The sequence below is a fragment of the Brassica napus genome, chromosome C2 (genome assembly GCF_020379485.1).
Source record: "Brassica napus cultivar Da-Ae chromosome C2, Da-Ae, whole genome shotgun sequence".
In the NCBI taxonomy this organism is placed as follows: domain Eukaryota; kingdom Viridiplantae; phylum Streptophyta; class Magnoliopsida; order Brassicales; family Brassicaceae; genus Brassica; species Brassica napus.
The window spans coordinates 30,656,192-30,681,732 of record NC_063445.1 but is presented as its reverse complement, the minus strand read 5'-3'; the positions used below and the strand labels follow the sequence as shown (position 1 = coordinate 30,681,732).

Below are 25,541 nucleotides of genomic sequence, written 5' to 3'. Positions count from 1 at the left end.
TTAAAAAATATTGATTTGTATTTCAAATAAAAAAAGTTATTGGCAATGTTATAATTAAATTATGTAAATTTGCTTTTGTATGTTTGTTAGAAATTAATACCAAAATATAGATTTATATTGTTTTGGTCAACAAACATAGTTTATTCAAGGGTTTATAATTTGTCTATTTCCCGAAGAAATGGTGGCCGTTAAAACGGCGTCGTCACGTGACAGGCTTAAACAGTAGGTTGGCGTTAATTATCTGGCAGCCGGGAGGGAGAAAGGGAAGTGCCTTTGATCTCTCTTCTCCTCAGTGGAGTGATAGCGATTAGATGGCAACAGAGGATGTGAAGAGGAGCGAATCGGCAGCAGTATCAACGATCGTGAATCTGGCGGAGGAAGCGAGGGAAGGAGTCAAAGCTCCGGGTTATGCTGTCCTCAGCATCTGCAAGTCTCTCTTCGCCGGTGGCGTCGCTGGTGGGGTGTGAGTCGTTTTTTCCCTCTTCATTTCTCTTATACATGAAAGATATTGATGTAGTAGAGTCTGGTTGCTGATGATCAGCTGTCACATTCAATGCTTGTTTCTTGGGTTAATGTCTGAATGGAGATTGCGTGTTCTTTTTTTTTCTTTATTATTAATTAGGTCACGAACTGCAGTTGCACCTCTGGAAAGGATGAAGATATTGCTTCAGGTTTATACTCTCTGCTTTTCTTTCTTGGAGCATGTAAATATATATGGTAGGAGACTTAACCTGTTCGTTCGTTGCCAATTACGTAGGTCCAAAATCCACATAACATAAAGTATAATGGGACAGTCCAAGGGTTGAAGTATATTTGGAGAACGGAGGGGCTTCGTGGTCTGTTCAAAGGAAACGGCACCAACTGTGCTCGTATTGTTCCTAATTCTGCTGTCAAATTTTTTAGCTATGAGCAAGCTTCCAAGTAAGACCTTCTCCATACTCTCTTCGATTCGATTCTACTCAAATTTATATATTTTCGTCTAAAAATCTATGCAATATCTCTCTCTGTGTTAGGGGTATACTGTACATGTATCGTCAGCAGACAGGAAATGGTTTGTTGATTTCAGCATAAGAGTTTTGTAATTCCCTGTTGATCTGTGCATGATTTTTTTGGCTCATGGGTTTATTCAGAAAATGCACAACTCACTCCTGTTTTACGGCTTGGAGCTGGTGCAACTGTGTAGGAGATGGATTACATCTCTCCACAAGGTCCATCGAATAACAGGCCCTAGTCCGGCAAGCTTGACCAGTTTAGTCGGTTTAAGCGGCTAAAGGTGTCGGCTCGACCCAGAGTACTTTTAGCCGATCAGCTAAGCCGATTAAATACGCTCGGCTTATAGAGAACAGTACCAAGGCCCGCATACTCGGCCTTTAACGCCAGGGCCCAAAGGACGACACGATTAGGGCATCACGGACGGTTACACTATAAGAGGGGGATGAGGAGACAACGAAAGGGAGACTTTTGGACAACACACACAGAAGCGGCTAGATCTAGGGTTTCCTAATCATCTCTTTGATCCTGTTGCTTAAACCTTTGATCTTGTCTCCTTATTTCCCGTCAATCTTGTAACCTCTTGTTTGATTCTAATAAAAGCGTCTTTAGTCACCCCATTCCTACGTTCATTATTCTAATCAACTGAATCCTGCATAAACAATTGGCGCCAACCGTGGGGCCGACTAAAGTAACGTTCTAGATCTACATGGTTCAAAACGACGCCACCCTCGGCGCTCCAGGCGGCGAACCAACCCCAACGCCCGAAGCCGCGCCGCCCATCACCACAGATTTCATGAGCTCTATCATGGCTCGACTTGCTCATCAAGACGAAGTCCAAAAGACGACCAACGACCAGTTAGCTGCTCTGGTCGCGGCCCTCACAGCTCCCGACGGCCAAACAAGCCGTCCCCAGTAGATACGCCGTCGCCTCTTTAGCACCAACCCGACGGCGACCGGAGGCGAACATCTCTCAGACGACTCCGAGCCTAACGAAACCCTTCTCGCCGACCACCCCCCGGTAGGTTCTGATCTGGCAACCATACGCGAGCTCGCCGAGCTCAAACTCAGTTTCCAACAAATGAGCGAGAAGATCCATCAAGTAACCAGCGCGGCCCCGCAAATCGAGAGCGTCCTCGCCGCAACCTCACGCACTCCGTTTACTAGTGCTCTGACCAGCGTCCTACCCAGAAAAATAGAAAAACTGCGCCTGCCCAAGTACAAACCCGGCGGAGACCCGGTGGAACACATGACAGCTTTCAACATTGCGATGGCTCGGGCTTGACTCCCAAAAGAAGAAAAGGACGCAGGCTACTGCCAACTGTTCGTCGAAACTCTCCACGAGCAAGCCCTAACCTGGTTTTCTCAGTTAGAAGAAAACTCCATCGGAAGTTTCCGCGACTTGTCAGCAGCTTTTCTCAAGACTTACATTATGTTCACCAAGCGCAGCGCTACTGCCTCTAGCTTGTGGAACCTCAACCAAACCAAAGACCAGAGTCTTCGCGACTACATGGAGAAGTTCAAAACCGTAGTCTCAAGGATTGACATTCCAGACGGTATCGCCATAGACGCCTTGCGGAACACGTTGTGGGTTCGTTCTAAATTCTGGGAGGATTTATACCAAAACCTAACTACGTCGCTCCAGGACGCTATCGCGCGATCTCACAACTTCATCCGAATGGAAGAAGATACTAACGTCATTCTCAGCAAGATGAACGCACCCAAAGCGCCAGCGGCTAAAAACGCCAACACGCGACAAGAACAGCGCCAGCATGCTCCAACCGACAAAAACGGCCGCAAAGACGGATACATGTATGTCGTCAACGAGAACAACGTGCCGGTTTCAACTCTCGTAGTCCGCGGCGAGGGATGTAACAAGTGGGTAAGGGAGCTCGATTCGCCCGACAAAACAGTCGATACTGTTTGCACCACACAACCAACAGCCGGAGCCGGGTCAGCAGCGGGGTCTTCCAGGACCGTCGATCTCACCAAGCACTGCAAATATCACGACGTCAAGGGACATGATACCACAGAATGCAAATCACTCTACGCTCATTATCTCTCGTCACTTGCGAGCGGTGAATTTAAGTTCGAACCCTTGAAAGCTAAACCAAAGAATGGCAAGAGCTGGAGCAAGAACAAGGAAAGAAGAGCCCAGCGCAAAGCCACCGGCAAAGGTCGGCAAAACGACGCTCAACGACAAGACGACGAGGAGGAAACCCCGAAGGATAACGGTGGGGGAGACTCCTCCGCCGACGAAGAGCATCCTGCTAATCGCAGACGCATCGAGGTTATACTCTCTCAGCAATCTTTGTCGTCCGACGACGATAACGACGATGCGCCTGTACTCGGAGATCTGAGAGACGTCCTGAAGCGGAAGTTCGAGTCCGAAAATGATAGCAGTCCCAAGCACAAAGATCTACGGACGATGCTGGACACACGGAAGTCTCGTCGTATCTCGACAAGCGACGCTAACAACAACAAAGGGCCAATTACAGACCTCCGAGATAAACTCAACGCTGGCGCCTGCGACCTTCGCATACAGCTCAACCGTTCAAAACCAACAGACTTACGACGACAGTTGGAGCAAGCTAAAGGTCATTTTCAACCCCCAGCGCATGACACCAACATATCCACAGACCTCCGCACCTTGCTAGACTCTAAGCGAGTACAAAAGGGACAGTCGTTGAATGTCATCATGGGAGGCTCCCCTCCTAGCGGAGACACTGTCCGTTCTGTAAAAGACTATCGTCGACAGGTCGCGACTTCCCAGAAGTGGCCGACTAAACCGACAAGTCATCTTCCGATAACCTTCTCACCGGACGACGCTGAAGGAGTTCACGCTCCGCATAATGATCCTCTTCTCGTCGTCCTTGGAATTGGAGAGTATGATGTCACCAAGATCCTCATTGACACCGGAAGTTCCGTCGACCTCATCTTCCGAGGAACTCTACAGAAGATGGGAGTTGATCTTGACGACATAAAAGCGTCTTCCAGGACATTAACCGGATTCAATGGATCCTCCGAAACTATCTTGGGAACGATCCGCCTCCCGGTACGCGCGTGTGGCGTTACTCGAACGGTTAAGTTTGCCGTTGTAAGCACAAAAGTTCCTTATCACGCTATACTCGGCACCCCTTGGCTACACTCGATGCAAGCCGTTCCTTCCACCTACCACCAGTGCGTCAAGTTCCCTGGTACGGACGGAAGGATAAAAACGCTACGAGGGGATCAAAAGGCCGCTAGGGATCTCCTATTCGCCACAGTCAAACTCCAACGGTCATCTCTACCCGTTAATTTTGTGTCTCCCCCAACCTCAAAAGTCTGTTCCCAGGAAAGCGAGATTCTCGAGTTACCTATTGACGACGCCGATCAAAGTCAAACCGTAAGGGTTGGTGCATACCTTTCTGAGGAAATGCAGCAGTCAATTCTGAACTTCCTCAGGAAGAACGTGTCTACATTCGCTTGGTCTATGGCAGACATGAAAGGCATTGATCCGACTATAACGACTCACGAGCTAAACGTCGACCCGACATTCAAACCTATCCGCCAGAAGCGACGTAAGCTCGGCCCTGACAGGTCGAAGGCCGTAAACGAAGAAGTTGACAAGCTACTCGGCGCAGGTTCGATCGCTGAGGTCCGCTACCCCGAATGGTTGGCAAATCCGGTAGTCGTCAAAAAGAAAAATGGCAAGTGGCGCGTCTGCGTCGACTTCACCGATCTGAATAAAGCCTGCCCAAAGGATAGCTACCCTCTTCCCAACATTGACCGTTTAGTCGAGTCTACGGCCGGAAACGAGATGCTGACCTTCATGGACGCCTTCTCTGGATACAATCAAATAATGATGCACCCGGATGATCGCGAGAAGACAGCCTTCATCACAGATAAGGGAACCTACTGCTATAAGGTCATGCCGTTCGGTTTGAAGAACGCCGGAGCAACCTACCAACGACTTGTAAACAAGATGTTCGCAGATAAGCTGGGCATCACTATGGAAGTGTACATCGACGACATGTTGGTTAAGTCGCTCCATTCCATTGATCACCTCCGTCATCTTCAAGAATGCTTCGAAACTCTCAACAAATACGGCATGAAGTTGAACCCAGCAAAGTGCACATTCGGAGTCTCTTCAGGCGAATTCCTCGGCTACATAGTCACACAGCGAGGAATCGAGGCAAACCCGAAGCAAATATCCGCGGTCCTGAACCTCCCAAGTCCGAGGAACAGTAGAGAAGTACAACGGCTCACGGGCCGGATAGCTGCTCTAAATCGTTTCATCTCCAGATCCACCGACAAGTGCCTCCCCTTCTACGATCTCTTGCGAGGAAATAAGAAGTTCATTTGGGATGAGAAGTGTGAGGATGCATTTACTCTACTCAAGCAATACCTGACAACACCTCCAGTACTCGCTAAGCCGGACATAGGTGATGTTCTATCTCTCTATGTCGCGGTGTCACAAGCTGCTGTCAGCAGCGTTCTGATAAAGGAAGACCGCGGCGAACAAAAGCCCATTTTTTACACAAGCAGACGCATGACCGGACCAGAGACGCGATACCCGACTCTGGAAAAGATGGCTTTAGCAGTTGTCGAGGCAGCAAGAAAGCTTCGACCGTATTTCCAGTCACATTCAGTGGAGGTACTGACTGATCAACCTCTCCGAACGATACTCCAAAACACCAACAGATCTGGCAGACTCACGAAGTGGGCCATCGAACTCGGCGAGCTCGATATTACCTACAAGAACCGCACAGCGGCGAAGTTCCAAGTCCTCGCGGACTTCCTGGTCGAGTTGGCCCCAGAATTGGAACAAGATCTTATACTCCCAAGCTCAAACTGGACCCTTCACGTCGACCGGAGTCCAACTACAGTCCCCGACCGGAGAGCTAATCAGGCAGTCTTTTAGCTTTGGCTTTCCCGCGTCAAACAACGAAGCAGAATACGAATCTCTGATCGCCGGACTCCGCTTAGCAAAAGCCGTAAAAGCTAAACGACTAAGCGCCTATTGCGACTCTCAATTAGTCGCCAGTCAGTTCAGCGGCAACTACGATGCCCGCAACGACCGAATGGATGCCTATCTCAAAATAGTGCAAAGCCTGACAGCAGAGTTCGAGTTCTTCGAACTAATCAAAGTTCCCAAAGGCGAAAACGTCTGCGCCGACGCCCTCGCGGCCCTTGGCAGCAAGCTTCGTGATCAAGTTAAACGAACCATCCCGATACATCGTATCGAGAAACCAAGCATCGATATTCCTATCGACCAAACCCTCGTTGCCCCGGTCATCGAACCCGCTACTCCAGATGACGACGGATTTGGTCCTGATTGGAAAACTGAGTTTATCGACTACCTCTCGAAGGGAGAACTCCCAAACGACAAATGGGAAGCTCGCCGACTAAAAACACGCAGCGCCCATTACGTCGTTCTTGACGATGAACTACACCGCTGGACCGCGAGTAAAGTACTCCTAAAATGCATTCATGGCGACGAGACAGCAAGGGTTATGGCAGAGACGCACGAAGGCGCTGGCGGAAATCATTCGGGCGGACGTGCATTAGCAATCAAAGTAAGGAGCTTGGGCTTCTTCTGGCCAACAATGAACGCAGATTGCGAGTCTTACGCGAGAAGCTGCGACAAGTGCCAACGGCACGCACCTAGTATCCATTGTCCAACCGAAATGTTGCGAACAACCACCGCTCCATACCCGTTCATGCGATGGGCAATGGACATCATTGGACCACTTCCCTGTTCCCGCCAAAGACGCTTCATCCTCGTCCTCACCGACTACTTTACCAAATGGATCGAAGCTGAAGCATACGCTCAAGTCACGGACAAAGAAGTCCGCGGTTTCGTCTGGAAAAATATTATTTGCCGCCACGGTTTACCTTATGAGATCGTTACCGATAACGGATCGCAGTTCATGTCAGGCAACTTCAAGGAGTTCTGTGGCAAATGGAACATTCGACTAAGCCCCTCCACTCCTCGTTACCCGCAAGGTAATGGCCAGGCAGAATCCTCCAATAAACTCATCATCGATGGCATTAAAAAGCGCTGGATCTGAAAAAGGGTCACTGGGCCGACGAGCTCGATGGGGTCCTATGGAGCCATCGCACAACGCCGCGAGGATCGACTAAATCGACACCTTTCTCCCTCGCCTACGGTGTAGAAGCCATGGCTCCCGCTGAAGTCAACGTTTCAAGCCTCCGACGCTCCAAGATGCCTCAATACGTCGAACTCAACAAGGAAATGCTACTCGACGCCCTTGATGAGATAGAAGAACGACGAGATCAAGCTCTGCTGCGCATCCAGAACTATCAACACCAGATCGAGAGTTACTACAACAAAAGGGTCCGTGCCCGACCTCTGGAACTCGGTGACCTCGTCATGCGCAAGGTGTTTGAAAACACTAAGGAGCTAAACGCCGGTAAACTCGGCGCCAGGTGGGAGGGACCTTATAAAATCATCAAAGTCGTCAAACCCGGAGTATACCGACTTCAAACTTCACGTGGCGAAGAAGTTCCCCGATCATGGAACTCGATGCACCTAAGACGTTTCTACTCCTAGGTGTATCCAAAAAAAAAAAAAAAAAAAAAACCCGAGTAGATGCACCCCGTGGTCACTTCTACTCGACCGAGTAAATGCGCCACTCACGGCCACTTTTACTCGGGAAAAACGAACTACGAATGGCTTGATCCTCAACCGAGGTACGTAGGCAGCCTTAAACAGGTCCAGCTGTAACAAAATCAAAGTCAAAATCTTGTTCTTTGTCTCAACTTCTACTGAGTGGATGCCTGTTATCAAACCCAACGGCTCCCGTGTCTCCAGCAGAAGATACGCGGACACTATCGTTCCATTTCCTGGCTATGTCCTGATCAGACACTTAGCCTGAGGACCCAACAGTCGCTAGTCACTTATGACCAAGGAGCATTGACCGACTAAACGGAGTGAATCTTTAACCTTTCCTCGACTAAACGCGTAATGGACTAGCTACCCAATTACTCGATTGTCATTGAGGAAACAGACGAAAGAACCTTCCACTCTTAGATCCAGTCCCTTGTTTTCGATATAGAACGATGCGCCTAAACGTCGTCTCGATCGAAACGCGACAAGAGCTGAATAAATCCCCTAACGGTTCGTTTCCTTATCTATTTGCAAAAGCCAAAAGTCGGGAATCTATTGTTTCTAAGCGAACACATCGCGAGACACTAAAGATACTGACATTTACTTTAACAAAGTTTGCAAGTACAGATGAGAAACACAACCCACAAATTTAAAGTCCGCTTAAAACAGCGACTTCCCAAAAAAAAATAATAATAAATAATAATAAAAGCATGTCTAATCGTACAACAACAGGGTCTATCAAGACCACAACAGATAAGAACATAAGTGAAACGTCAAAGAACAGAATCTTGATCGTCAGGACCCTTGGTAGCAGCAGCAGTTGGGTCCTCCGCCCGAGTAGGAATAGAAACAAGAGAGTCTACAACGGGACGTGGAGGAACATCTGTATCCCCAGCTTCGTAGATCGTCTCCTCCTCAGCGGGACGTGGCAGCGACGCCTCCTCGATCCCATCGTTATCCTCCTCCCCATCCTCTCATCCTTCAGAGGAAGAATACGAGACGAGCACAGGATCCTCGACACCCGCGTTCTCGGTCTCTCCCTCTCGAACCAGAGTGTCGCCTATCTCGAGGCCGTCCTTTCCAGGAAACCCCTTCAGATTCTCATTCTCTGGGCGCTCGTCAAAACCGCTTCCCACCGGGGACTTGACAGGCTCGGTAGGGATAGACGTGACATCAACAAGTGGTTCCTCTGACGGCTCCTCAACAACTTCGAGCGAGGTAACGAGCCGAGAAGCCGTCTCTGGCCCGATCAAATTTACGTTCGACCCATAGGGATCGAATGACGTTCTGAACCGGTCCTCGGCGAAACGAGAAGGAAGGACCAGCGGAGAAAGTGTAAGGTCACTATCGGACAGCGGCTCTACTCGGAGCTTCATAACCTCCGCCTCGTAAAGTTTCTCCTGCTCAGCGAAGACATCGATCATTTCTTGGGGGATCTCCGTCCCACTCGCCTTTATAACCTCGAGGCACTTCTTCGTTCCCGAAGCTTGACCATACAGGTTCTTCGCCTTCTCAAAAGCCTCCAGACGAGTAAAATGGTCGCGCACGCGATCAAAACGGCGACTTGCCTTCTCAGCCATAGCAGCCTCGACTCTTTCCCTCTCACGAGTAACCTCCAAACCCCGGGAGTCCCTCAAGCGTTGCCTCTCTCTGATTAGTTTGTCTACCGCGGCATCTCTCTCTTCGACTAGCTCGGTCTTCTCCTTCTCCAGGTTCGCAGCCGTTTGCTCCAAATGACTTTTCTCTCGAACGAGCTCTTTCCTCGCCGCGCTGGAAGACTTAAGCTTGCCCTCCAGTTCTTCGAACTTTACTCGAAGAATCTCTTTCTCCTCTGCGGCCTTCTCGTTGGCCTTCTTATGCTCCGCCCTTACTCTCTCGATGACCTTCAACCTCGTCTGGGCAAGCTTCTCCGAAGATCCCAACTGGATCATCGTCTGTTTCAGAGCACTATCGTATTTCTCAACGAGAAAGTTCATACTCCCGTCACTCTGCAAAAACGACAAACACAGACCACGTGAGACGAGTAAACCCGACGAATCGAATAATGAGATAAAGTATGAAGGGTAGCGCAGTTACCCGAGCTCTCGAAGAAGCAGCGTCTATGTATTCATTCCTAAAGTAAAGGTCGTCCAACTGTGGCATCTCCTTCGTCCCACCACGAATTTGGCGCGTCAGCTCCGCGCATCTAAGAGGATTAAGGATTAGGGGGGTCGTCTCGTTGTAGGAAAACTCGACGCGATCGGGGAACTCGATCTTCTTCCTCCTCGCAGTAGAACCCTCTGAACGAGACCCTTTCCTCGCAGACGGATCAGGAATAGATCTCTCACCCGTAACAGGATCACTGCCCCGCGCTGAGACCTCTCTCTCCTCAGGAGGGGTTTCAAGAGAAACGTCTTCTCCCGCGACAACATCGACGAGGCCCGTCTCCGCATCAGAAGGACGCTGCTCTGCCTCGATGGACTTCTTCTTCTTCTTCTTTCTGGAACGATCTTCAGGCGCCGCTTCGGAACGGTCAGACTCGACGGAACCCCTTGTAGCGCCTACTCGTCCTACTGCCGGCGCCTCGCCGCGATCAATGGAGGAAGTAGCCCCTTCGTAAGGCCTCTTCCTTCCTCTCTCTCCCTTCCTTGCTTCCAAACCCTCGGAGGTTTCGTCGAGAGAAGCGATCTCTTCAAGAGGAAGCTCTTCGGTTGCTTTCCTCCTGGGTTTCTTGCTCTTCTTCTTCTTTTTAGGACTTGAGGCAGGAGGCTCCGCCCCAACGTCTTTGTCGACTAAACCAGGAGCTCCTTCCTTGGAAGCTCGGCCTGCGTCAGAACTGGTCGACCCTTGCACATCGGCAGGAATCGATTTCTTCGAAAGCAATTGCAGCTTCCCCTTCAACAGTGCACTCAAATCCGGCACTCCGTCCATCTTCCTAGCTTCGTCCAGAAGTTTCTGCTGTTTCCGAGTAAAAAGGGACAGACGCGACTTACGGGGCCCGAGCACAACAGGAAGCCTCGATTCCCAATCAGCTGTAAAAAAAAGAAGAGAGACTAAGTTGTTGATAGAACTTCTCGGAGAAAGATCGATGAACCCACCTCTAGCAATCCGAGCTTCTTGGCGTCTTATCCACTCTCGACTAAGATCAGGCCAACGAAGATGACTGTGAGCCGCGATCGCCTGAGCACTCTCGAAGAATTTCTCCGGGTATGCGATCGTATTCGGGTGACGAACTGCAACAACAAGAAACACGCCGTTAGGATACTCGAATAAGGCATGATGACAACGAACACTATCTACCAAGCGTTTTGTTCCATAGAACGCGGTAATCGTCCCCAGGTGGCTCCGAGAAGGCATGCTCGTCAGATTTGACGTAAAAATATGAGCGCTGCCAGTCCTTCGTCTTGTTCGGGTGCCCTGACAAGACGTTGTAGCTCGAGCGCATCTTCACTGAGAATATCCCATGTGGCTCCGCCTTCGTAAAAGTTAACTCTTCGAATACTCTCACACTCATCGAAACATCTATCTCCGCTGCCATCACCATTAGCATAACCGCGATGCGCAGCGACCCGTTAAGCAACTGACAGATGGCGATGTCCCGACGGAATGCGTACGACGTGATCAGTCGGGGAATTGGAAACCAGAGCTTCGTATGGTCTCCAAAATAAGACTCATAGACACACTGATAGCCAATCGGAGGCGACCAAGGACGCTGTCCCTTGGAAGGAATGATGTATGTAACGCCGGCACCTCCACTTCGCCTCAATAAATCCCTCACCGTCTTGTGGGAGGAGCAAGAATCGAAGACATTCCCCCACGACTGAGCCCGCGGGTCACGAAGCAATTCGGACGGGAGTGGGCCGAGTTCTTCGAAGATCCCACCAGGATGATGGATCGTGGGTCGGCAGTCTATCTGGTCGAAAGGAATCTCCCGACTAGCTCGTCTCAAAGACCTTGAGGCTTGGCTAGACGCTTCAGAGCTGCTACCGCTCACGTCACTGCTCCCGACTTCAACGCGATCCGCGCGTTCGTCACGGATCATCTTATGAGCATCAGCGACCAAAAGGCGTTGAGATAGGGTCATATTGTCTAAATCCCGAAGAGCGTCGCGATGAATCAAGTCGAAATCATCCAGCGGGCTGTCAGCTGCCCGTTCATCTCTGGTCGGACTCGGAGAATCTGTGACGCCCTTCCCTTTTTCTTCTCGCGACAAACGACCTCTCAGAGGCATGATCCTGGATTTAGGGGACGACTACAACCGCCAGACGATACCGACAAGCCTGTGTGAAGAGAAATGTACCTAGAGAGAGAAAGTAAAAGTAGAGAGAAGGGAGAGAAAGCGGAATACCTGAACTTGCAGAGAAGAATGACGAAAGCCAAAGGGAGGAGCCTATTTATAGCAAAAACAAGGGCACATCCTCCGAAGCGCAATCATTAGGTCTAAAGAAACCTAAATGGGCCTCAAAGGCCGCCTAAATACCCAAAGGCTTACTCGCGACGGTTCGGTTTCTCGTTCAAACCGATCTCTAATCGAGATGCCAAACCGAAATTAATCCCTGATTTCGGTCTAAACCGGTTTTCTAACGAAAACCGATGAGATAAGCTTGAGCTCTTATATCGAAGTAATTCGCCTACCGAGTAAAACGTGCCTCCGTGACAAAAACCTCGGCGAGCAAAGCAGATCATGAAGAAGTACTACTCTAAGCGACTAGAAACGTCAATAAAGCGGCATGCGACTAAACACGCTAGGACCTGATATACGAACGAACCTGACCCACAAATTCACTGAGACCGCTATGCCGCTCACAAGTGAACTGGGGGGGGGGACTTATTGTAGGAGATGGATTACATCCCTCCACAAGGCCCATCGAATAACAGGCCCTAGCCCGGCAAGCTTGACCAGTTTAGTCGGCTTAAGCGGCAAAAGGTGTCGGCTCGACCCAGAGTACTTTTAGGCGATCAGCTAAGCCGACTAAATACGCTCGGCTTATAGAGAACAGTACCAAGGCCCGCATACTCGGCCTTTAACGACAGGGCCCAAAGGACGACACGATTAAGGCATCACGGACGGTTACACTATAAGAGGGGGATGAGGAGACAACGAAAGGGGGACTTTTGGACAACACACACAGAAGCGGCTAGATCTAGGGTTTCCTAATCATCTCTTTGATCCTGTTGCTTAAACCTTTGATCTTGTCTCCTTATTTCCCGTCAATCTTGTAACCTCTTGTTTGATTCTAATAAAAGCGTCTTTAGTCACCTCATTCATACGTTCATTATTCTAATCAACCGAATCCTGCATAAACAAACTGCTGGCATAATAGCCATGTCTGCGACATACCCTATGGATATGGTTCGTGGAAGGCTAGCTGTCCAGGTAACTTTTTTGTAATAGCTAGAGCCTTACTAGTCATCTTTGTTAACTCTGCAAACATTGATGATATTTCAAACAGACTGCGAACTCTCCTTATCAATATAGAGGAATTGCACATGCTTTGTCAACTGTCGTGCGTGAGGAAGGTCCACGTGCCTTGTACCGTGGTTGGCTTCCATCAGTGATTGGAGTTGTAAGTCACATTTCTCTTTTCCCCATATTCACTACTAATTCATCCATGTCATGAATGCAGGTTCCTTATGTGGGCTTGAACTTTGCTGTCTACGAGTCTCTAAAGGACTGGCTAGTTAAAGACAATCCATTCGGACTGGTGGAGAACAATGAGCTGACCATTATAACGAGACTCTCTTGTGGTGCTATAGCTGGAACGGTTGGTCAAACGATTGCTTATCCGCTGGATGTGATTCGTAGGAGAATGCAAATGGTGGGGTGGAAAAGTGCGTCCTCTGTTGTTACAGGAGAGGGGAGAAGCAAGGCTTCGCCTGAATACAACGGTATGGTTGATGCATTTAGGAAGACAGTTCGTCATGAAGGCTTTGGAGCATTGTACAAGGGTTTGGTCCCCAACTCAGTGAAGGTTTGTTTCGTTTAACAAAACCCATTTTTCTTATAGATTACACATTTTGTTCTCAAGAGTGTATGGTCGTGTTGTTGGTATAGGTGGTACCATCAATTGCGATTGCATTTGTGACATATGAGATGGTGAAAGACGTTTTAGGAGTTGAGTTTAGGATATCAGACTGAGTCAGTTTGATGATATCTTCAAGAAGAGAGCACACTTTCTATTTTTGTAGCCGAGGAGACAGAAGAGAAGCTCGAAACTTAGGTGCTTTTATTTGAATCTCCTGCCAGCATCCGTTGAAGGGATGAAAGGCTATAGGGCTTTAGCCAGACTTTCTATTTCTTTCATCTTTTTTCGTTCTTTCTTTCTATTTATAGATTGAGTGTTCTTCTGATAATCAAATAAGTGAAAAGCCAACTATAGATAGCAAAACCTATTTGCTACTACTGAGTTTGTGCTTACAGGTTTTGGTTGTCTTAAATTTCCATTATTTTTCTCTTATGGATTAGTTGAATAATTCATGTGTTTTTGAAGAGAGCGTGCCGTTTTAGTGATCTATCAAGGAAATGTGTAGCGTCTTTTCTGGATCAAACGGCATATGGTTTCATTGAATTGTAAAGCACGAAACAAGACGTACCTTTATTTTGCTAAGCATGTGGCAGGGTTAGTTGTCTGAATAACTCTGAACACGAACACATGTACACACGTACACGAATGTGTGAATACATTTATATTCCTCCTAAGATACATATTTATAATCAATCGAAATTAAAATGATAACGAAATGGTTTAATATGGGATCACAAATCATTTAGGACAAATCTCCAAAATAGCACCTTTCTAAGTTTATATCACAAAAATAGCACTCCAAAACTAAAATGACCAAAATAGCACATTTCTAAGTTTATCCTTTGAAAATTTTAATTTTTTTATTTTTCAAAATTTGAAATCTTATCCCCAAAACCTCATTTCTCATCTCTAAACCCTAAACCTTAAACTCTAAACCCTAAACCCTAAACCCTAAACTCTAAACCCTAAACTCTAAACCCTAAACCCTAAACCCTAAACCCTAAACTCTAAACCCTAAACCCTACCCCCTAAATCCTAAACCCCACCCTTTAACTCTAAACCCTAAATTTGTGACTTTTGATAAAACATTAAGTGCTATTTTTGTGATTTTTGACCTTGAGTGCTCAGAGCCGGTCCTAAGGAATCCCATACCAGATTCAAGTTTAAAAAAATAGGCCACTCTTTTGAGTTTCGAACCCAGGTTGGGCCAAGAGAGTATGCAACATTCATATGTTCCCACCAGACTACAGGTAATTTTTGAAAAATTGTGGCCGAAATTCTATTTATAATAATGAGGCCGGAAGCCACTGTTTCCTTGGCTTGGCGCAAGGGCCGGCTCTGTGAATGCTAGTTTGGGAACAAAAACTTGATTTAGTGCTATTTTTGTCTTTTTCTCGATCATTTATATGCAATCTTTCAGTAAAAAACAATAAGGAAAGCAAAAATCAGATACTGTGACACTTTCGTGAAGCCTGAACACTTCGAGTCGTATAATTCTGATGAATCTTTGATGAAAAATGATATCCATCATCATGATCATTGCTTATGAGTGCAACTTAATCCTGCGATTTAAATAATTTATTTATTTATGTACACTAATCATTAATCAAGGTAGTAGTAATTGTACGTACCATTTAAGCATTTTGATGGTGCATTTAGCCATCTGTTTATCCACCTTCTGTAACGTCACGCCACCGCATCTGAGAGTAATCCCCACCGTAAGAATCTTACGCCTTCCCACAGCCAATCCAAGCTTCGTTTTAGCTGTCACCTTCACCACCAACTTCTTACTCTTCATCTCCGCTAAAAGCATCTTAACCGTCGGATCATCCACCTCTTCTCTCTTCACTTTAACCGGAACGATCACAACCGTCCGATTCCCCGGCTTTTGCATAAACCCTTTGACTTCCGTTGACCCTAGACTCGTCTCGTAATCGCCATCTCCTACGCTCACCGCCACGTCAGCGTCGCCGTAATAGTACCGTAGCTTCCCGTTGGGATTTCTGAAATCGAGCCTCGCAGAAGCCTCCGCCGTCAAGTGCGACAAACCGTCGCGGGGTTTCCCGTTGGAAAAGTTGAAGTTGCTGACGCGGAAGGAGGCGAGGCGTACGACGGGGAGTCTCGGGCTGTACCAGAGGAAGAAGACGGAGACGGCGATTATAAGGAGGAGGATGAGTATGGCGACGGTGATGCAGAAGCAGCAGCAAAAGACGCGGCAACGACTCCACTTTTTCTTCTTATCCGGATAAAAGGACGGCGGGATCATAAACTTAGGTGGCCGGCGACGAAGCGTGGATGAAGATGATAATGCGTTTGGAGTTTCAGGAGGCGCGTGAAGCTCATGGTAGCCGGGTGGTTTCTGAAGCACCGGTTTAAGAAACATCTCTGCCGCGGCCATGGAATGCGTAGGACTTGTGTGATCTCTGTTCTTCTCCATGTATATCAACTATAGTCACAAAATGACTCTTTCATCATTTGATTATTTAAAATTTTTATATATGATCTTTCGTCTATAAAATACAAATAAATGATTGTACGTAATCCTACCAACATAAAGAACAACAAATATTTTCCGACACTTTGGCCACTTACTGAAATTATTAACCTGACGTGCCCTTTGGCTCTCTGGAACTTGAACTGCTCAATGTTTTCACAAGTAACTTGCAGTGTAACACAAACAGGCTCACGTTTACCGGTTGAGGGAAGCACGTTGATATATATATATACATAATAAAACTAACATCTCGTATCACTCAATTTTTCTTCAAAATAAAATAACGGCTTATATAAATAATTAATACGCTTTAGATAAGTTTAATGTATTTTTTTAATAAAATAACTTCTTAACTAAAATGAATTATACGTTAAAACTTTATTCTATTTTGAAATAAAAATAAAGAAATGAATAAAAATAGATTTGCTATCCCTTTATAGAATGGTAAACAGAATAAGTTCGGAAAATTTTACACAAATCACATGAAAAGTACTCTAATTAAAGCCACCATAAACTACTACGTCCCCTTGTCTCTAGTCCATTCGCTTAGAAAATATAACTAAACCTATCTTTCATCACCAGTCAAGTGGTTACAGATCAGATCGCACTCAGGAATCTTTTCTGCTCAAGGATGATATTAGATCAATTTCTGCTCGGAATGTAGAGAGCTACAAATCTAAGCAAGCGGCTAGCTGACTTTCCACTACAAGTAGACTACTTGCAGTACGTATATAAGTGATATGTTGAGTAAACAGTTACCAATAAAGCTTCGTTCTCCAGCCGTAGTTTCTCAGACTCATCGCTCAGTTGGCGTAGTTTTGACCTCAGAGTCATGTTCTCAGCAACTAGTGCGTCAACCTTAACAAAATATAATGCTGCTGCTTGTTGCTTCTTTGTACTTTTTTAGATTCGTCCTAGTTACCAAGCTTTGAATTATGTTTGATGCTATGGGTTTTTCCAAAAAAAACTCTTTGAAGCTCTTAATTAGGATCGGATTAGCTATATAGCAAATGGGATTTCAAATTCATTTGTAACCAAACCTTCGTTGCCATGTTAATTATATTTACATTTCCGCCCAAAAAAGGATAAAATTGAGTATTGGTTAGTCGTTGAAAGCACTAGGGAAGCATGAGGTGAGGAAGAGCTGTACCATCGCTCGATTTTAGTGGGGTTTGTTATATATATATGTTGAAACTATTTTTTTGAACAATACGAATAATGCATTCATACATTAGATATTTGATCTTGGATTTGGGTTTTGATTTGTTAGTTGGACTTTATGTTCATTAACTTAAATCAAATATATGTTGATCTTTTATATTGATAAAATATATTAAAAAAATTCATTTTAAAGTATATTATTTTGTTTGAATTGGTCAAAACAATAATAATTTTATTCTTTAATTTTTTGGTCAAAATGTGAAATAAATTCACATACTAATTGATAAGAATTAAAATCTCCATTAGTGCACCATGCAAGTTTCATTTTTTTGTTGAAGAATGAAATTTGTGTGTTTTCAATTATTTTTCTATGAAAGGGCTTGTAAGCATTATAGAAAAAAGTAGACTTTGAACAACAAATCACTTTCTCCTACTTTGAATGTTAGTATTTTTTTTTTTTGAGTCTGAGAGTACAACACAAAATTAGGTTTGATAGATTCTGTTTTTCGGTGATGATAAACAGAAACAATGCTGCAGTTGTATCATGTGAATCTGAGCGCTATGAAACCGTCACACTACGGAGCGTTTAAAGATTTAAAGAAAGAGATTAACCATCTCGACTCTGCAATTCTTTTTTATTCTTATATTTCGGTATTGTAATTTTAATTTAGGTTCTTATTATTCTTTACAAATATCAGTTGTCCTATAGTAGTAAAATAAGGTTCCTACAATATATATATATATATATATATATATATATATATATATTTTTAGCACTTTTTTTTAAGGTGGATGCAGTCAAGAGAAAAATACTCTAAAATCGAGCGATGGTAAACATAATAAATATATATATGAACATAAAAATACTCCAAAAATGTGCTAAAATTTATTTGTTTTAGATAAAAATATAGAAATGAATATAGATGTGGATTATAGATGACTTCAATCCGTGTTGTCAAAGGAAAAAGAAAGATGACTTCAATCCGTTTTTGCCAACTTAAATTGATAAGATTAATGTGGTTCAAATTTTTTTTGATAAGATTAGTATTTTAAGGTTCCTTGTTCGAATTCCTCCTTTAGGTTCATACTAGTGGTATTCCGGCGCTACGCGCCAGATTCGTATATTTTATTCTGAAATAAATTTATAATTCATTTGAGAGTGATTAGCGAATACATGAACTTATATGCTATACCGTTACAAAAAAAAAAATCATATATGTTGAAAGAGAATAAGATTTTTTCTGATTCATTTGATAGTGATTAGCGACAGTAGAATAAAAAATCGATATTTATTATCTTGATGGTTGGTGATAGATAATAGTTAGAAATCAATGATAGATTTGTTGTATGTTGAGCATGTGGATGTAGACTTGGAGTGTGTGCTGGATAGTTGTTCCTGAAAATCTTGTTTGATGTGAGAACTCATAAAATGAGAAGTAGTTCGTTATTTCATTCTTTGATTATTTATGGGAGTTGAACATTGTAAGCAGCTTAAGGTGATATAGCTTGTGGTGAGTTCCCGTAGCCCGGGAAGTACTCCATTAGTAAATTCATAGTAAACTAATTTTATTGTACATAAAAGCTCAGGGGTATTTTTTCCTTTACAAATATTTGATTTTGTTGAATAAAGATTTATCATTAAGAAAGTTCTTTTGCTGACATTTGTCTAGTGTTCTTTTGTTTAATCTAGTCAGTCCCGAATGGAAGTCATTTATGAACATGTAAACGCTTATTTATAAAGAAAACAGATACCACTCGAATCGGTTTGGATTTACTGTATGTTCGATTAACACCAATTTCATATACTACGAAAGTAAATCAAGGAAAAAACTATTAAATATTAAATTGAGTGAATGCTTTGATGACTCTAATTTTTTTTTATAAAACATATGCATTTGTGGAACGCAGTCAGGGTAAAACCCAAAAATCTATTCACAATATGACACCCTATAATGAGAGAGTTACTATTATTTTTTTATAGGTTAAAAACAATCTTCTTCTTATTTTTTGTAACTGCGTGAGAAACAAATTTTAACAGAGGCTAATTTTACCAAATTAGGAAAAACAGTAAAATATATTGTTTTCATGTTTTGACCGGTGCTCATCATTGTTTATATATTATGCTATTTTAAAGATTTCGGAGAAATTATTGAAGTCCAAAGAATGTATGGTGCCACTCACCGATGTATTATTCTTTATAACAGTTTTTGATATATAGGTACGACATTTCATTCGTACCTGTTTCAGAAAAATATATAACTTGGAGAGCACGTGAGTTCATAAAAGTGCAAATGTGTTAAAATAAAAACGAAGCTTTGTTATAAAAAACTTGCAGATATAGTTCAAACAGCCACAACGAAATTAATGTAAAAATAACATAGAGTTTTGCTTAGTAAGTATAGTAAATGGGGATTTTGCTTCGGCAACAGTAGCTATGCCATGCGTGACTTCTTTTTCGATTCTCATGTGGGTCAAGTATGGGAATGGTAGATGCAGAGCGAATTAATCCTGCAACAACAGATGAGGATGGCTATGGTTGGCACTTGTAGTTTCACTACCTTCTGCTCCCACACTACTTGCTACCTCTGCCAAAGTGTTATCAGCACCAATAGAGCCATTAGATGCTACCGGTTTCTCCACAGGCACATCATCATTAGGTTCCTGGCCATCTCCCTCGTGATATCAAAGTGATTAACATGAATATATAATTCAAAGAGATGTAGAAAAAAACTCAGTATTAAGTACCAACATGTATAACAAAGTCTGGGAGTGGTGGACGCTGCTGCTCAGTGAAGGTGAAGGTCTGGTGGTTAGAACCATAACAATTAGAATACACAATTGAGGGGGTAACTTGAAATAGTTAAGACTTTCACCTGAGATGCGGAGGTCAACACGTATTGGTTAAGCTCAGAAAGGGTGAGAGGTTCTATTTTTTGGGCATGAACCAGCTTTGATGTAGAGGCAGACTGGTTGAACCATCCCCAAACAACCTAAAGAGTTTAAACGTGGCAGCACAGAAAAGTTAAGAGGAAGCATATGCCAATATTTTTAATTTGCATAAAATTGTTTATATCTAATACCTGTATCTGAAGCAAGTACTTACTTTTCATAGAGTCCTTGACCGACAGCTGTCTCAGCGTCACAGTAGAGATGGGTTTCGGAAAAGTGCCGTTAACAAATAGCCTACCTGCATGATGAAAAGTGAGTTTTTTTGAGTGATATATTGGTCTGAGAACACAATAAATCCTACAGATGAAGTTGTGTCTTAACACTGGAGACATTACAAATTATCAGTAGTTTACCTACAACAACCTTGGGATTAATGCTAGTGACCAATACAACTTTTGGCTCAGAACCGTAGCTTTCCAATTTGTTATGAAATGCGAAAGTTAGGTCGTCGAACGGACTAACACACACATTCCCTGTAAAGTATCAATGAAAATAAAATTCTTGGAAAATACGATATCATACAAAGTTGTAAGAGATGACAAACACTGAATTTTAAATCTTTAAGGCTACCTTTCTAGCTTAGAGTCAGCATTACACGATGTGTCCCCTGTGTCCCGACGTTAATTGTGTCGTTGATTGTCTCTCTGATTGCAATGAACTCTCCAAGAATGTCTTGAAAAATTTAAATTAGAGGTCAGTAAGAACAATGGAAAGATTCTAAAGCGAAAGAAAGTTTATAAGAGTACCCGGTAGTTGTTTGTTGGTATTAGCTAACGACAACAGTTGGTCGTGATTGCAGAACCTGAAGAGCTCAGTAGTTTGCTTAACCGAATCCTTGATTTCCACAAAAAACGTACCTTCACTGAATCGAATAGAACAGGTGCACCAGAGAAGAGACAAGTGCTAAGCGAGTAAACTGAACCCTCGATGCGGTTGTCATTCACGTTTCCTTGGATGAGCGTTGAATGCTAGACAGACTGAAATAATGAGAACGTAGTATCTAAATGGTTAAATGAGTAAGAAACTTTAATGAAACATGGTGGTAGTTCGCCGTAGTTACCTGCTTGTCTATGAGAAGCATGTCGACATCCATGAGTTGGCCGTATTTCTTAACATTCCTTGCCTCCCAGAAACTGAGTATACGGAAGTGTTTGAACAGTGATCAGCTTTCAAATAGGCAAGAAGAGTAAACTAATTCGCCATTGATGGATCTGAAGTTTGCGAGAGAGAGACCTTCGGGATTTGGTTTCAGTATGACTGTTCATCCCAAGCGACGAAGACATTTATACGGTAAGCTTTAGTTGATTTTTTTTGGGAAGATAGATGCCTGCTTTAATTGGAGAGGAGTGGTGCAGTAGGCGTTATGCTTGAATTAATGTTGCCAATCGTCGATAATCACACCGGTTACAGAAAGGTACGCCGGAGTTAGAGAGATGTGAAGAGACGCATGAACTTTCTCTGGAGCGACACAAGCAAAAATGAACCAAACCCTAATTTGACCTGGGCTTCTTAAAGAATATCAATTTCGGCACCCAAAAAACCCAAATGAAAAACATAACGGAAGATGCAACTTCAGATAGTTAAAAATACAATACACGTGTCAACAATTGCCCCATGAATATTGCTGAGGTGGCAGCAGGAGGAGAGAGCAAAGCCAACTTTATTGTATAAGATAGTTCTCGTATCATCCGCATGAGCCAAGATCAACGGTTTGAATGATCCTTTTTCCATGTATGCAGGTTTCTATGTTCCCTCACCTAGACTAGACATAGAGAGGATACGACAAAAGAGTTGGATTATACAATGGGTTTTATAATGGATCCATATTATAAATGGGCCTTAAACCTTGCATTCTATAAACACCACTGAGTTGGATTTCTAAAGATAAGAGCAGCAACCAATAAGACCACGAGGAACATCCACGTGTTGCTATACGAAACCTTGTCTAGTCAAAAAGCGCAGCTGAAAAGAAAAACGAGTGTGGAGAAATTAAAGAAGAAGAAGAAGAAGAAGAAGAATAGATTATCTGGTGTGTTTCGATGGCGATGACAGTAGCAGCTTCGTCCTCTGTGGCAGTGATGATTCCACGTGTTACCTCCGTCTCCGCCAGCTTCTCCGCCGTTCCTTACCTTCCTCCGCTGCCTCCTCGCTCATTTGGCCGATCCTCTTTCACTGTTCCGCCGAAGCTAGTTTCAGGTTCGGTATAGTGGTTTAAATTCAAAATTAAGCTCGGTTTATTATATAATCTTGGTTTAATAGATCTTGTACGGTTTAAATCGCAGGTAATGGTTCGCAGAAGGGTGAATTGATGAAGATGAGAGCTTCTTCATCAGATGAGACCTCAACGTCCATTGACACCAACGAACTCTTCACAGACTTGAAGGAAAAGGTAAGAAGCCATTGCTTGAACTGAGTTGGACTTGGATTGGCTTTGTGTTTTGTTTATCGGTTATGGTGCAGTGGGATGGTCTTGAGAACAAGTCGACTGTAATAATATATGGAGGAGGAGCCATTGTTGCTGTTTGGTTATCTTCCATTGTTGTTGGTGCCATCAACTCTGTTCCTCTGGTAACAATACAATCCTTTTAAGAAAAAAAACTTTTGGTTGTAGATATCAGAAAGTGTAATGGGTTTGACCCGAGTGATGTTTGTTTGTTTTGAGTGTAGCTTCCCAAAGTTATGGAACTTGTTGGTCTCGGCTACACAGGATGGTTCGTCTACCGATACCTCCTCTTCAAGGTAACATAGCTGCGACTAAGGTTATAAAATCTATAAAAGCATCAATGATCTGACATTAATCAAATTATATCTGTTCATCTTTGTTTCAGTCAAGCAGAAAGGAACTGGCTGAGGATATTGATTCCTTGAAGAAGAAGATCGCTGGGACCGAATAGATTCTTTTTAAAATAATAAAATAAACCATCTTTATATCTGGAATTTTCTTGTAATGTGATTATTGTACAATCTCCCTGTTTCAACAATGTATCTTGTGTAGTCTGAAACTATTATCTTAGATCCACTGGCAATGAAATCTATTTAAAAGTTGACCCCAGTTCAGCTGGTGAAGATGATAAAAACATGCATGAAAGAACGATACACCATAGGCAAGTAAAGATATCATGATTGCTTCAGACGCACGCAACCTAAGTACGTGTTACGAAAAAGGCTGAAGTTAACAAATTCAAAAATATATGGGGTTTTTTTTGCTTAAAAAATACATGGTTTGTTCTTAAGACGAATAAATAGAGAGTTATGATATACTTTATTCGTTTCAGAGTGGCTTAGAAATTACACATTAAAAAACTGATTAAATTGTATTTACGTTTCCATTAATGTCATTTATTTAACCGATAACATTTTAGATAAATAAATTTATTTATAAGATCAATGCATTTTACACTTAATACTGTGTTGAAAGTAAATATAAATTGCATTAAAATTGTTAAACAACATTTTTCGTGTAACAAGAAAAAATGCTAAAATGACAAAACAGAGGGAATATGATATCTCTTCTTACTCATACTGAAACGAATTATTTAGAGTTCACAAACGAAATGATTTGACAAAAAGAAATGAAGTTTATGTTTTAGTGGGGTCCGTGAATAGTTAACAGACTCCACCAGATGGAATATTTAAGGAAAAAATTTAACAGCTTAAACCTACACAAAAACCTAAAAAACGTAGACTCCATATAGTTTTATAATAATTTTTTTTTTAAGGATTCCAGCTACGTACAGCCGTTGCATGCGCTCTTAATTTTAGAATTTGTTAAGAAGACTAATAACCGCGGGAACTTCCCAACGACGACGTATGATCGAGGATGATCTGAACCGAACCGTAGGGGTGCACCTGCCAAATATGCGTGCTTTAAGAAACCAAAATGGCTTCTCAAACGCGGAGAGATCTCAGCCGTCCATCAACTTCCTGGTATCATTCCCGATGATTTTATCAAGCAACAGCACATCAACCCTCCGCCGTCCGATGACGAACTCACTTGATTCTTTCCCGCCTGATTTCGAATTGCGTTCCAGTCTCTAAGAGGAGAAGACCACATTGAGTCCGTACCGACGTCTGAGAAATTTACCGATCAAGATAACGAATTCTCTTTCGAACTACCGCCGTGGTCAGCGAAACTGACAGCAAATCTGGATTTTATCATCTTTCATTCCCAACGACTCTCAGCCGCTTTTTTCTTGAACGGACTTGAAGAAATCAGCGGGGAGCTCAAAAGCGTCGATCACCAATTCACCATGGCCGCGATGTTAAGAAAGCCGTGGAAATTTCAAGAAGAACGACGGATCTGAAGCACGACGAGAGACGGAACGGAACTTTAACGGTGGCGGTTGGGAGGAAGTTACTCAGGAGGAAACGTACGATTCCGATCAGATGATCGCGCAGGTAAGCAACAGAACAAATCTCGATGGAAACGCCAGAAGTTTTGCTGAAGAGGAACTCCGAAGTAACCTGGAAACGAATTTGTTGTTCCATATCGGATTCTTAGCGCCGATCCGATCAATCCGAGTCCTGAGCTTGTTGGAAGAATCATCCCAGACGGATGCATAAGTTTGAAATCGCCGGAGCTTCCCTGTCGGTTCCTTAAGTCCTTGCGCCGAGATGAGATTGATCTCAAGAACGTGCGATTACTCAGCCTTCTCAGTGTTTCCAGCTTCCATCTTCTCTCTTTCTTCTTCCTTAAGCTCACCGCTTGAGAGTTAAAGCCGTCGAAGAGAGATGCGAGAGCGAGAGGATAAATGATTGAGACTTGAGACCTTTTTATACCAATGAACGAAACAAATCTTATGACCTAAGAAAAATAAATCTTTAACCTGTTCTTTTAAGCGTCTTCAGGTGATGGTTTTACATATTTTTCTGGTCTTTCTGGTGATGATTGTTACTTCTCATTCTATTCAGCTTAATTTTACATTTCTTTTTCTTCTCCTCTTTGATTCATCCTTTGCTTCTCTTTCTCTATTGAACCTGGCCACAGTCTTCTGAGTATGCATGCTTCCTCTGCAAGATCCTCGTCCATTGTTTTCAGAGTTGAGTATTCAAACCACTTCACCCACATTTGCCTTCTCCGGTCTTTCTGTTTGTGGTTATTCCTGCATCAAACCAGTCCCAAGATCTATGTAGAGTGTAGACATTGCGTCTCGCGTTGTGGTAAGCCCATACTTTCACTATAAGCTCTAGTAACCATGAGTAGAAATGTGACAAAACTAAAAATCAAAACCCAGATGGATAGATCTGTTTGGCAGAAGAAAGAACGAGTTTCTTACTTTGGTCAAACTCAGATAACAACGGTTTGTTTGATGATGCTCTTCATATATTT

General features: G+C 43.6%; 5 protein-coding genes and 1 pseudogene across 8 annotated transcripts; 4 read left to right on the top strand and 2 right to left on the bottom strand.

Annotated features, from left to right (window-relative positions):
* Window positions 1-238: 238 nt before the first annotated feature.
* Window positions 239-6,031, top strand: LOC125581922. The gene is made up of 5 exons (XM_048748144.1): window positions 239-463; window positions 623-671; window positions 758-921; window positions 1,014-1,051; window positions 1,131-6,031. Exon 5 carries the CDS (start codon window positions 2,423-2,425, stop codon window positions 5,891-5,893), a length of 3,471 nt encoding a protein of 1,156 aa, XP_048604101.1. The 5' UTR covers window positions 239-463; window positions 623-671; window positions 758-921; window positions 1,014-1,051; window positions 1,131-2,422; the 3' UTR covers window positions 5,894-6,031.
* LOC106422177 (mitochondrial adenine nucleotide transporter ADNT1-like) lies at window positions 312-1,183 on the top strand. The gene is made up of 5 exons (XM_013863002.1): window positions 312-463; window positions 623-671; window positions 758-921; window positions 1,014-1,051; window positions 1,131-1,183. The coding sequence occupies exons 1-5, from the start codon at window positions 312-314 to the stop codon at window positions 1,181-1,183; spliced, it is 456 nt and encodes a 151-aa protein (XP_013718456.1).
* Window positions 6,032-11,588: 5,557 nt separating the features above from the next.
* LOC106422163 (mitochondrial adenine nucleotide transporter ADNT1-like) lies at window positions 11,589-14,101 on the top strand. Of its 3 annotated transcripts, none has more exons than XM_013862988.3 (4): window positions 11,589-12,959; window positions 13,036-13,149; window positions 13,210-13,554; window positions 13,638-14,101. In XM_013862988.3, exons 1-4 carry the CDS (start codon window positions 12,909-12,911, stop codon window positions 13,719-13,721), a joined length of 594 nt encoding a protein of 197 aa, XP_013718442.2. In that variant the 5' UTR covers window positions 11,589-12,908; the 3' UTR covers window positions 13,722-14,101. The 3 variants fall into 3 exon arrangements, with proteins under 3 accessions (XP_013718442.2, XP_022551979.2, XP_048604102.1); XM_048748145.1 differs by having other exon boundaries at window positions 12,944-12,959; window positions 13,036-13,123; XM_022696258.2 differs by having other exon boundaries at window positions 12,753-13,123.
* An 858-nt stretch (window positions 14,102-14,959) lies between these two features.
* Window positions 14,960-16,612, bottom strand: LOC106351665 (NDR1/HIN1-like protein 6). Of its 2 annotated transcripts, XM_013791433.3 has the most exons (3): window positions 16,201-16,611; window positions 15,240-16,054; window positions 14,960-15,170 (listed from the first exon to the last, which is right to left on the bottom strand). In XM_013791433.3, exons 2-3 carry the CDS (start codon window positions 16,043-16,045, stop codon window positions 15,152-15,154), a joined length of 825 nt encoding a protein of 274 aa, XP_013646887.3. In that variant the 5' UTR covers window positions 16,046-16,054; window positions 16,201-16,611; the 3' UTR covers window positions 14,960-15,151. The 2 variants fall into 2 exon arrangements, with proteins under 2 accessions (XP_013646887.3, XP_048604100.1); XM_048748143.1 differs by having other exon boundaries at window positions 14,960-16,054; window positions 16,201-16,612.
* A 5,308-nt stretch (window positions 16,613-21,920) lies between these two features.
* Window positions 21,921-23,225, top strand: LOC106422155 (protein CURVATURE THYLAKOID 1A, chloroplastic-like). Its single transcript, XM_013862981.3, has 5 exons — window positions 21,921-22,408; window positions 22,495-22,601; window positions 22,673-22,780; window positions 22,880-22,951; window positions 23,041-23,225. The coding sequence occupies exons 1-5, from the start codon at window positions 22,252-22,254 to the stop codon at window positions 23,104-23,106; spliced, it is 510 nt and encodes a 169-aa protein (XP_013718435.2). The 5' UTR covers window positions 21,921-22,251; the 3' UTR covers window positions 23,107-23,225.
* Window positions 23,226-23,245: 20 nt separating this feature from the next.
* On the bottom strand, window positions 23,246-24,849 carry LOC106350157 (annotated as a pseudogene).
* Between the last annotated feature and the right edge of the window lie 692 nt (window positions 24,850-25,541).